The sequence below is a fragment of the Gobio gobio genome, assembly GCF_949357685.1.
Source record: "Gobio gobio genome assembly, chromosome: 6".
In the NCBI taxonomy this organism is placed as follows: Eukaryota; Metazoa; Chordata; class Actinopteri; order Cypriniformes; family Gobionidae; genus Gobio; species Gobio gobio.
The window spans coordinates 54990298-55002946 of NC_137102.1; the positions used below are offsets into that span (position 1 = coordinate 54990298).

Below are 12649 nucleotides of genomic sequence, written 5' to 3' on the forward strand. Positions count from 1 at the left end.
AATATTTTTTATATTCTAATAAATAGAAATATTTGTAGTGGATGCGAGGCTTTTGAACACTTTTCCTGTGGCATGGTGTGTTTTAATGTTTTAACTACAGCGAGGATTGCTATAGGCGCATGATAATAGCAGAACTCATGGTCTGAGAAAAGATTTTTGCACAAATAATGATCAATAAGAGCAATAAGGCCTATCTGTGTCCATTAAAAATGTAAGGCAATTAAAAATACTATTTGGCCAGGGGAAAACATTGAGAAAAACTCTCTCTCTGAAATGTATTTTACACTATTTTGATTGAGGCAAGGATAGGCTACTGAATGATTTTTAGCAATGTAATGTGACGGCACATCTGTTATCTCATATTTTCATAATGTATTGTACCGTTAAACATGGTATCACGTGGATGAATATACATATGCAAATGATGTGCAGATGAGGATATGCATAGTAAAACTAGGCGTAGTAAGCTCCATATACGTTATTTCGGGGTGGAGATGCATGTACGCACAATCTTCCTCTGGCTGGGTTTTAAAAAGGGAATTTTGTGCAGGTTCTGGTGTTTGTACGCACTTTTAGGATGAAATAAATGAGGCCCCTGATGTTTAGTTAAAGTAATGAGTTTGTTACATTAATAAGATAGAATGAGTGTCGGTTACTTTTAGGGGTTTGGAACAGGAAGTGACGTGGCCGCTTGAATGTTTTCACGCAGTTCAGTGATGTGAAACGATGTGACGAGAACAATCAAAAGCAAAGTGAGCTCAAGTTACTCTGAAACTCAATGCTGCCTCTTAGTCTTTTATGCTATAGACCTTTCTCACAAAAAACGGAAATACGTAATCATTGAGGAACCAGAGTTCCTGTCAAGCGTCAAAACAAACATACCCGGGCAAGAGAAAATAGATCAGTACACAAAAAATAGTCTACACAACTTCGTTAACGGATTTGCCAAATATTATATTTGATGGAAATGAACAATTAGGCAACAATTACATAAGTCTCAGATTATAAAGAATCAGCGTTACATGACACGTCTTCCTTGATATCTTGTTTGTCCGAGATTTGGATACAGTTCAAAATAGTTTAAACATCACGCAGTGTGCACAATTCTATTTTTTTAACATACAACATAATACTTTTTTTTAATAAAATTATAGATATCTTTTTATTTTAAAGGAAATCTATAATAATAATATATGTTTACAAACATTTTTAGAGGAGGCATTGCACTGAATATGAACAAAATATGAAACAAAATGTAATAAAAAATAATGTTGATTAACATAAACTGGTTTAAAACAAAAAATATCTTTAATATTTAGCAATTTCAATGCTAAGACACTATTATTAGATTATTGCGAAATAAACAATTGCAAAACACATTAACAAAAAGACAGACGTCAAATAACGTAAAAGTATTTGCCAATGTTTTTGACATTACAACTTCAATATATTCTGAATGCTTTATGCTACGATCAACAATTCATACACTAATTTGATTCCAAACCCTTATACAGTGAAATTAGCAATCTTCTTTTAGATTTAACCACTTGTTTTGTACATGGATGTACTGTACTTACACTGTGTTACCACTAGGGACAGTAAATTATAAAATATACATTAAAATCTGGATTGAGATTTTCCTTGCTTTGCGTTTGTAATTATGCATGGAACAAAAAAGTATATTAGCCATTTCAAGCTCAGCGCTATTGTATTCATATCTCCTCAGGTGTTCAGTGCAGAACGTGCACCTGTGATTAAGAGAATAAACTATGAGATGAAATCACATGTTCAGTGTCTGTGTAAAACATCCTGGGATCATTGGGATCAAGAACACCATACCTACTGTGAAGCATGGGGGTGGAAACATCATGCTGGGGGGGGCTGTTTTTCTGCAAAGGGGCCAGGACGACTGATCCGTATAGAGGAAGGAATGAATGGGGCCATGTATCGTGAAATTTTGAGTAAAAACCTCCTTCCATCAGCAAGGGCATTGAAGATGAAACGTGGCTGGGTCTTTCAGCATGACAATGATCCCAAACACACTGCCCGGGCAAGGAAGGAGTGGCTTCGTAAGAAGCATTTCAAGGTCCTGGAGTGGCCTAGCCAGTCTCCAGATCTCAAGCCCATAGAAAATATTTGGAGGGAGTTGAAAATCCTTGTTGCCCAGCGGTAGCCCCAAAACATCACTGCTCTAGAGGAGATCTGCATGGAGGAATGGGCCAAACTACAGCAACAGTGTGTACAAACCTTGTGGAGACCTACAGAAATCGTTTGACCTCTGTCATTGCCAACAAAGGGTATATAACAAAGTATTGAGATGAACTTTTGTTATTGACCAAATACTTATTTTCCACCATAATTTGCTAATAAATTCTTTAAAAATCAGACAATGGGATTTTCTGGATTTTTTTTCTCATTCTGTCTCTCATAGTTAAAGCTATGATAAAAATGACAAGCCTGTCTCATCTTTTTAAGTGGGAGATCTTGCACAATTGGTGGCTGACTAAATACTTTTTTGCCCCACTTGTACATTACAGTACAAATCTGTGTTTATATTCTTGTGAATTCACTTACTGCTTTAGTTTTAGGTCGTACTTTCACAGAGCTGTAAGTCACGTCATTCTCAGCAACCATTGATGATGAACTGACTCCGTCTCCCTGTGAATAATCATGAACACATCTGATTGTTCTGAGACTCTCAGTTATGAGTTTTAACTCAAATTGTTTGTCAGCTCAAACTTACTGCGTCACGGGCTCCATCTCTGTTGACTGCTGTGATGTGGGTGTTATTTCTGTCTGTTAGTGAGAGAACAACTGATGTTATCAGTCCTTCTTAGACATCAGCATAAAGTGTATAAATATACATGTGCAAAGCTTCTGAATACGCAGCTGATCAAACTCAAAGGGTGCTTTCACACTAGCATTTTTGGTGTGCAACCGGGTTCGATTGACTTTTGTTTGATTTGTTTGGATGATGTGAACGCTGTTTTCCGAACTCAAATATGCCATACCTCACAAACCATACCAGAGTCCGCATAAAAAGGGTGGTCTGGGGAGTACGGTTAATTTTTACTCTGGTACAGTTCGCTGCTGATGTGAATGCTATCGTTCTAAATCACGGAAGTGAACCCGATTGATGACGTATGATTCGATGTGTGTTTGTGTGTTCTTACTTCCTGACACGCATTAAACTGCAAGCAGAGAGAATGTATATTCCTGCTTGCCTTCAGCAGAGCACAAATGGACTCTTTAGGATCTTTAGTGATCTTTAGGACGTTTGCAGTACATTCACAGCCTGACACTTTGAAAACAAAACCAAAGGTTCAAAAAACAAAATATAAAAGCAATCAAACTCTGGTTCAGATCAGGCAGTCGATCCAAGTGTGAGCGCACCCTAAGATTGACCAAATCTGTCATATATTAAGAAAAGCTATCAATACTGACTGCGCTTCTTTCTCAATATTATGGTTGACACAATCACAGCCGCCACCATCAGCAGAAATAGAGCAAGTGGAATCCACACCTCCAGATACCTGTAATCATGAAGAAATCATGGAAAAGTATACCGTTCATCCTATAATTTGACCACATTTTATCATAGTGTATATATATATATATATATATATATATATATATATAGTCTTATATATTCAACCGATAAGACATAACATTATGACCACCTTCCTAATACTGTGTTGGTCCCCCTTTTGCTGCCAAAACAGCCCTGACCCGTCGAGGCATGGACTCCACTAGACCCCTGAAGGTGTGCTGTGGTATCTGGCACCAAGATGTTAGCAGCAGATCCTTTAAGTCCTGTAAGCTGCGGAATAAGATCAGACTTGTTTGTTCAGCACATCCCACAGATGCTCGATTGGACTGAGATCTGGGGAATTTGGCCAAGTCAAATTGAACACCTCAAACTCTTTGTTGTGCTCCTCAACAACTTGCCGACTTGCCCTCTTCCCATAGTGCATCCTGGTGCCATATGTTCCCCAGGTAAGCGACGCACATGCACCTGGCCATCCACGTGATGTAAAAGCTCCCCACATGCATCAATGAGCCTTGGCCACCCATGACCCTGTCGCCGGTTCACCACTGTTCCTTCCATGGAGCACTTTTGATAGAGACTGACCTCTGCAGACCGGGAACACCCCACAAGAGCTGCAGTTTTGGAGATGCTCTGACCCAGTCGTCTAGCCATCACAGTTTGTCTCTTGTCAAACTCACTCAAATCCTTACGCTTGTCCATTTGTCCAGCTTCTACACATCAACTTTGAGTACAAAATGTTCACTTGCTGCCTAATATATCCCACCCACTAAGAGGTGCCGTGATGAAGAGATAATCAGTGTTATTCACTTCACCTGTCAGTGATCATAATGTTATGCATGATCGGTGTATATACATGGCTTGACATTAACTTTTTTGCTCACCAGCCACTGTTGCTAGTAGTTTTCCAAAGTTACTAGCCACTCAGCATTTTCACTGGCCACAATTTTGGGGAAAACTGCCATATAGATATTTTTAGTATCTCATAATTTGGCAGCAGGTATATTAGGCTGCTGTCACTTTAAGACTTGACGCACGGATCTGTTACACATGCGTTTTCTTTCTCAAGTGTTTACGTTCACTTAAAACATAACTGACTGGATTTAAGTCAATACTCGCCAATACTCTAGCTGTCGGAGAGATGAGAGAGAGAGAAAGCGCAGCTGGTATTGTGTGTCTATTCTGTGTAAAATAAGCAGAGCCGGCCCAAGGCATAAGCGAACTAAGCGGCTGCTTAGGGCCCCCTTCGCCACCAGGGGGCCCCCAAGAGCACATGAAATTACTTGCTGCATGTTGCTTTATTGAAATCGCGAAATGGCCTTGAACAATTACTGCACCTTTTTTTTTAAAAAGTGTTCTAATATATGCACGGATTGATTCTGACAGCGCTGCACGAACTCGCAGCACCATTGGCTGGACACTATTAGCTTGTTAGCCAAGGTTCAAAGTCCAAAGTGCGAGAAAAATCAGCGCTGAAACGGTGCTACGTCAACTTTTTTATGAATGGATGGATTTGAGAATGTGATATGGTTTAGTGTGAATATCTTATCTGACGTGCTGCATGTTTTGGATGGAGTAGGCTACAGCATAGCTTTCAGTTTCTGTTAGCAGTAAATGCTTCTCTGCAAGTAGGCTACTATATGTTTGAGTCGCTCAAAATGATAATCTGGGAACGCAACATGCAGCAAACATCTTCCCAAATTCGTAATGAGAATCATTTATAAATCAATAAAAGGTGTTTCTGCCAAAATAAAAGCTGTTTAACGTTTTAAAGAAATCCATCAACATTTATTTTTTTTAAAAGAAGTCTCATCTGCTCACCAAGGCTGCATTTATTTGACCAAAAATACAGTAAAAACAGACAGTAATATAGTGAAATATTATTGCAATTTAAAATAGCTGTTCTCTATGTGAATATATAGTAAAATGTAATTTATTCCTGTGATCAAAGCTGAATTTATCATCATTACTCCAGTCTTCAGTGTCACATGATCCTTCACAAATCATTCTGATATGAGGATTTGATGATCAAGAAACATTTATGATTATTATCAGTGTTGAAAACAGTTGTGTAAAAAAAATTGTTTTTAGAATTCTTTGAAAGCTTTTTCAGATAAATGCTGTTCTTTTGAACTTATTCATCAAATAATTCTGGGGCAAAAATTGTGAGCATATTCATCATAAGAGGGTTCTTTAAAAAAAAAAATATATATATATATATATATATATATATATATATATAAAAATTTAATTTTTAGTGTAGATATCCCAGTCGGAACTGTAGAACTGTTAGCCTTTGAATATTAAAGTGCAAGTTCACATCTGACCACTCTTGTGGGTTTGCTACTGTTACAATTAAAAACCGTATAAGGGTCAAAACATGACAGGCAGACATGATGTAAGCAACGCAGCTACATCTAATAGCATTGATAAAGGGTGTGCGAATTATGAAGAACTGACAATAGTCGTTCCAAGGGGCCCCCAAATAAAATTCTGCTTAGGGCCCCATAAAGGCTTGGGCCGGCCCTGAAAATGAGTATTAGAAGGGTTTCAGATATTTCAGTATCGATTTTTTTTTTATTTTTGACAACAATACATTGCACTAAGTTTATTATTTCTGAAGCCTTTTTAAAGACTGCAATTGAAAAAAGTATATATTATATATAAAATTCAACCCGCCAAATGTGCAAATGTCAAGCCCTGTGTATATGATATATATATATATATATATATATATATATATATATATATATATATATATATATATATATATATATATATATATATATATATATATATATATATATATATATATATATATATATATATATATATATATACACAAACACAAACAGACACACACTCATGCCAGTTTTTTGAGGAAACAGCTACTTGTTAAACCATTTCACACTACTAAAATAGACATAGGCTATGCAAAAGAGGACGATGGCCTCACTAGTGTAGTTTACTGTATCCTATTTTTTGCTACACCAGTTAGTGAAAAGATGAAAATAAATCCATTAGCTGATGATTAATCTCAAAAAACAGTGCACTCTTACGTTAAAACTTGCTTTGCAAACAATAAATCTATTATTTACACTGTGTCAACACACGTTATAGTAAAGACTTTATGGTGCACTTGTATGGGACAAAGTGCAACGCGCAATATGGCAGAATAAGTGCCACTTCTAAATAAAAGAGCCAATGGCGATTGGTAAAGTCTTCTCGTCAGTGCAGCTGCCGTTAGAAGCTCCGGCTGCTATTGAAACAATGTTCTGAGATGCACACTCAGGACTTTTCATGCGCATTAGCCTGGTCCAGCCTGAAAAATATGCTTTTTTTTACTTATTTGAGCAGAAACCACATTTATGATACAGTTGTTGTCAGATTTCATTGGTGATTTCATATATGAAATTTCATTTCCCCATTCAAAGAGATAGGAGCTGGAGCTGAGATAGGGACTTGAATGACTGAAATAGTTGCCCAAAAGGCATTTTAAAGATGGCCGCCAAGTGAAATGGCTCGTCTTAAAGGGTTAGTTCACCCAAAAATGAAAATTCTGTCATTAATTACTCACCCTCATGTCGTTGGACACCCGTAAGACCTCCGTTCATATTCGGAACACAAATGAAGATATTTTAGTTGAAAGCTGATGGCTGAGAAAGGCTTCACACAGGCCTCCATTGGCATTCAGTACATTGACACTTCCAAGATCCATGAAAGGCACTTAAAACGTCGTTACAAAGTCTATCTCACCACAGTGGCTCTACAATAATCATACAATGCGACGACAATAGTTTTTGTGCGCAAAAAAAAATCAAAATAACACCTTTATCCAACTTGTTCTTGTCTTCCGTGTGCGCCTCCACGACGCATGCGCGAGAATATGACGTAGCGCCGGTGTTCGGGAATCGATGAAATACACACTTAAGCTCCATTTTGAGCACTACGCCGAGACCTAAAGCACGATCAATGTAGAATCCAACAGCTTAGACACGCGCGTCTTCCTCTGCTCGTAAACAAATCGCTTCTGGGTCATATGTCCGAACGCCGGATCTGCGTCATATTCTCGCGCATGCGTCGTGGAGGCGCACACGGAAGTCGAGAACAAGTTGGATAAAGGTGTTATTTTGATTTTTTTTTGCGCACAAAAACTATTGTCGTCGCATTGTATGATTATTGTAGAGCCACTGTGGTGAGATAGACTTTGTAACGACGTTTTAAGTGCCTTTCATGGATCTTGGAAGTGTCAATGTACTGAATGCCAATGGAGGCCTGTGTGAAGCCTTTCTCAGCCATCAGCTTTCAACTAAAATATCTTCATTTGTGTTCCGAATATGAACGGAGGTCTTACGGGTGTCCAACGACATGAGGGTGAGTAATTAATGACAGAATTTTCATTTTTGGGTGAACTAACCCTTTAAAGGGACTTTGGTTATAGTAAGTGAGCGTAAATAACTCAGCACTGAGAAAAAACACTGGTGTTGTGATTGTCTACATGTTATTGATTGAAACAACGGAGAGAAATTAACCAAAATGAATCTGAGACTAAAGAAAGAACAATAAACAAGCCAAACCACATAAAAGACAACACCACACACAAAAATAAATGAAATGTTCAGAAAGACAATAAATTCAACTCTGTCATACAGACAGCATCTAATGAAGCCCATTACAGAAAATATAAATCTTAGCTACTAACTAACCTGTTTCTCTCATGTGCTTCTGTGGTCACAACTGCTGTCAAATAGAAATTAAGAAAAGATTCAAATAATTAATGAGTTTGTCATAACCACCAATAAGAGTCTGTATTACTTGGTTTTGGTTCAGTGACAGTGAGAACAGGAACATGTGGATCTTCAAGAGAGACATCCGGAACTGAACACAGAAAAAGATGCAAACTTATTTTAGCCTTTTCCCCTAGCCTAGCAGTTAAACCCATGTAGATTTGATTAGTGAATGAGTTTTACCAGTGACCGAGAGTTGAACAGGAACCTGCAGATCTCCAGCAGAGCACCAGTACCATCCAGAATCACTGAGTCTCAGTCCAGTCATCAGCACAGTGAAGGAGCTTCTCCCATCATCACTGATCTGGACTGATGAATTCTGGGATGTGTCAGTCCTCCCCACTGTGTAACAGCCCTGATCTTTATATCTGCACCACTGTTTGAGTTTCTTCTGATATCCAGAACTGTAGAAACACTGGACTCTGACATTACCACCTTCATGTCCAGATACACTGCTGCTCACCACAGACACATCAGGAGCTGAACACACAGACATGAGTCATCTGAGATTCAATTTAAAATGAAAAATTATCATCATTTCTGTTAAATTGCAAAGTTTATTTGAAACTCATCTCATACCTGATTGAACTGTGAGATGAAGCTGCTCTTTTTCATCTATTTGAAATACTCCTCCAATCTCAACAGCACACCAGTAAGATCCAGTGTCTTTATTCTGCAGGTTTCTCATAGTCACAGTAAAGAAACTCTGATCTGGATGATCGATTACTGACACATTTCCTTTGGTTTCATTAGCATATGCCAGAATAGAGCAGTAATTGTACACTGCCGAGGCATCAAAGCACCAGTATTTCTTGTGTTCTGTGTATTTCCTCTCATAATAACATGGAATAACGACAGATCCTCCAGTCTGAACCGGTAACACTCTGCTCGCCTGTCCTGATGTGCATTCAGGACCTGAGTAACAGAACAATCATTTTTAGATGCACCATTTCTTTTATGACTTTTTTTTTCTTTTACTAATACTTTAGTCAACACAAAATATGCACTTTTTTTTTACTTTCATCCCTTTTTCACTATATAGGTTCATCTTAAGTACTCCAGTGACATGACTAAAAGTCAGTAGCCTAATTATAAAAAAAAATTACAAAATGCTGTTTAAAAATGTTAGAGTAACACAGAACATCCCTTCATATACATATACAGTAGAACACACTAACCGTGTGAATAAACTGAACACTTGCCTGTTATGAACCAAAGGAAAAACATAATGAACTTCTTCAAACTGACATTCCTTCTGGCCAAAAATTGCAATGTTTCTTCTCTCTGCATCTTTATCACGCACGTCTTCTTTTTCCTTTTGTTAAGAAACATCTTATCACGCGAGAAGGTTTCCCTATTTGATGCTCTAAATATATTTAGACTCTCAGTTTCTGCTTCCGTGCTTTTTGGTTGCTAGCCTAATGTCATAATGCTTGATTGCATATGTTAGTCTTGGACGAGAAGTGTAAATGATTCTGAATAAGAATGATTTACTTTCAGAGGTGGACAGTAACTAAGTACATTTACTTGAGTACTGTACTTAAGTACACTTTTTGAGTATCTGTACTTTCCTTGAGTAGTATTTTTTCTGGAAACTTTTACTTTTACTTCACTACATTTGAAAGACAAATATCGTACTTTTTACTCCACTACATTTCTATCAAGGTCCTCGAAGTAGAAAGTCGTAGCCGCTTTGAAAGTCAGTGGATGATTTGTTTTCTTCTTTAAAACGTGATTCCTTTTTTGTTTTTTGCAGACAGCCTATCAGTAATCACTCTTGAAGGATCACATGAAGTTCAATGATTTCCAAGTATTTTTTGAACACTAATCAATTGATGGCAAAATAGAAGACGGCAGTTCCAGATGCAGTGCGCGCAACCATAGTCATACTTAAAAGTTAAAATTCAGAAGAGCAGACGTGGATAAGTCTGAAAAAGTGCGACGACACGAAAGTGCACACAGAAAGCTGCCTCTCAGACGCCAGACCACAAGAACTGAAGTTTAGTCTATTGAATCTACTAAAATTGTATTATAGTTAATTAAAACTAGATTAAAACTAAAACAATTCAGATGCCTAAAATGTTATAGTCAAAAGACTATGACTAAAACTAAATCACAATTTGCTGTCAAAATTAACACTGGTATTAAAGGGTTAGTTCACCCAAAAATGAAAATTCTGTCATTAATTACTTACCCTCATGTCGTTCGACACCCGTCAGACCTCCGTTCATCTTCAGAACACAAATGAAGATATTTTTGTTGAAATCTGATGGCTCTGAAAGGCCTCCATTGGCTCAATGCACGGTTCACTCTCAAGACCCTTAAAAGACACTAAAGACGTCGTTACAAAGTCCATCTCACTACAGTGGTTCTACAATAACTTTATGAAGACGAGAATAGTTTTTGTGCGCAAAAAAACCCTAAATAATGACTCATATAGTAATGACGATTTCAAAACACGGCCTCATGAAGCTTCGAAGCGTTATGAATCAGTGAGTCGATTCATGATTCGGATTGCGTGTCAAACCGCCAAACTGCTGAAATTTGGCGATCCAAACTGCTGAATCGACTCACTGATTCATAACGCTTCGAAGCTTCATGATGCCTTGTTTTGAAATCGTCATCACTATATAAGTCGTTATTTAGGGTTTTTTTGCGCACAAAAACTATTCTCGTCTTCATAAAGTTATTTTAGAACCACTGTAGTGAGATGGACTTTGTAACGACGTCTTTAGTACCTTTTAAGGGTCTTGAGAGTGAACCGTGCATTGTGCCAATGGAGGCCTTTCAGAGCCATCAGATTTCAACTAAAATATCTTCATTTCTGTTCCGAAGATGAACGGAGGTCTTACGGGTGTCGAACGACATGAGGGTAAGTAATTAATGACAGAATTTTCATTTTTGGGTGAACTAACCCTTTAAGTATGGTTGGTCAAATGATTTTTATAGATTTACCCACCAAGTTGCCATAGCCTTGTGGATACAGCGCTAACGCATAGGTAACGTTCGACAATGATGTTAGTTGCAAAGGTAGTTGGGCTAATAATGTTAACTAAAGTCCTTTCAGAAATGTGTTTTACATAATCCTGTCAAACAAACACAATGTAGAAACCTTTCTTTTCTAGTATGATTTTGACTTTGATAAGAGTTTTGTAACTTTTAAACAAGTATTTAAATGAGTTCAAGGTATGCTAGCATGTCAGACGGAGCTTAAACACCCATGATGGAACAGTGCATTCATACAACAATGCAAAAATAATAAAATAACGCTTTTACTTTTGATACTTAAGTACTTTTAAAAGCAAGTACTTCTGTACTTTTACTTAAGTAAAAATCTATCTTTACAACTTTCACTTGTAATGGAGTAATATTTGACCAGTAGTACTTTTACTTTTACTCAAGTAATGGAGTTGTGTACTTTGTCCACCTCTGTTTACTTTACGTGCAATGTAGTCGACAAGTGTTTCCTTCTAGTATTACTGGCTAGTAGCGATGTTTCCTTATCTAACACCCTTAAAAATAAAAGGTGCCAAAAAGGGGGTTTCACATCGATGCCATAGAGGGAGGAGAAATTAGATTAGGATTTGGAATTGGAAATTTTAGTTTCTAACATAACACTTGCCCTGGTGGGTCGGTCAGAGCCCAGGAACTCAGTCAACCACAGTTCTTTCGTTTGATGACTTTAAAGCTGCATGAGTATGTGTGTGGTTTTATAGGATGCACGCACACATATAATACTGCAGCTCGGATCGGCTCGCATTTCTTCTTCACTCAACACTTTGGTGCGTCATTTTAAAAGGGCAACAAGTCTTAAAGGGGCCACACGCGCAATCAGTTTGTACATTGCGCCACATGGGTTAGGGGTGTACAGACGGAACATATTAAAGGTCCCGTTTTTTGTGTTTTTTTGAAGCTTTGATTGTGTTTACAGTGTGCAATATAACATGTGTTCATGTTTCGCGTGTAAAAAAACACAGTATTTTTCACACAATTTACTTATCTGTATACCGCTGTTTTCACTGTCCTCAAAACGGCTTGAAAGATTTCCCTGTTCTATGAAGTCCCTCCTTCAGAAACACGTAACGAGTTCTGATTGTGCCAGCAGTTCCCGTGTTGTGATTTGACAGCAGCATAGCGCACGCAGAGCGCACGTTACCGGAAAGGTCACGCCTCTTACCATAACGGGGATGCATGCGCTCAATGATCTCTAAGTACAGCGTCCCTGGGAAAGCCAAACAAAGGTGACTTGACTCCGGGATGAAAATAACAGCGTCTCGACGACATGGCAACAAACAAACTATACGAACGCAACACT

General features: G+C 37.9%; 1 protein-coding gene across 1 annotated transcript; it reads right to left on the reverse strand.

Annotated features, from left to right (window-relative positions):
- Positions 1-935: 935 nt before the first annotated feature.
- Positions 936-9827, reverse strand: LOC307128676 (polymeric immunoglobulin receptor-like). Its single transcript, XM_079820615.1, has 9 exons — positions 9537-9827; positions 8914-9249; positions 8518-8814; positions 8363-8425; positions 8254-8287; positions 3445-3533; positions 2744-2796; positions 2575-2658; positions 936-1881 (listed from the first exon to the last, which is right to left on the reverse strand). Exons 1-9 carry the CDS (start codon positions 9664-9666, stop codon positions 1867-1869), a joined length of 1101 nt encoding a protein of 366 aa, XP_079676741.1. The 5' UTR covers positions 9667-9827; the 3' UTR covers positions 936-1866.
- Positions 9828-12649: the final 2822 nt, after the last annotated feature.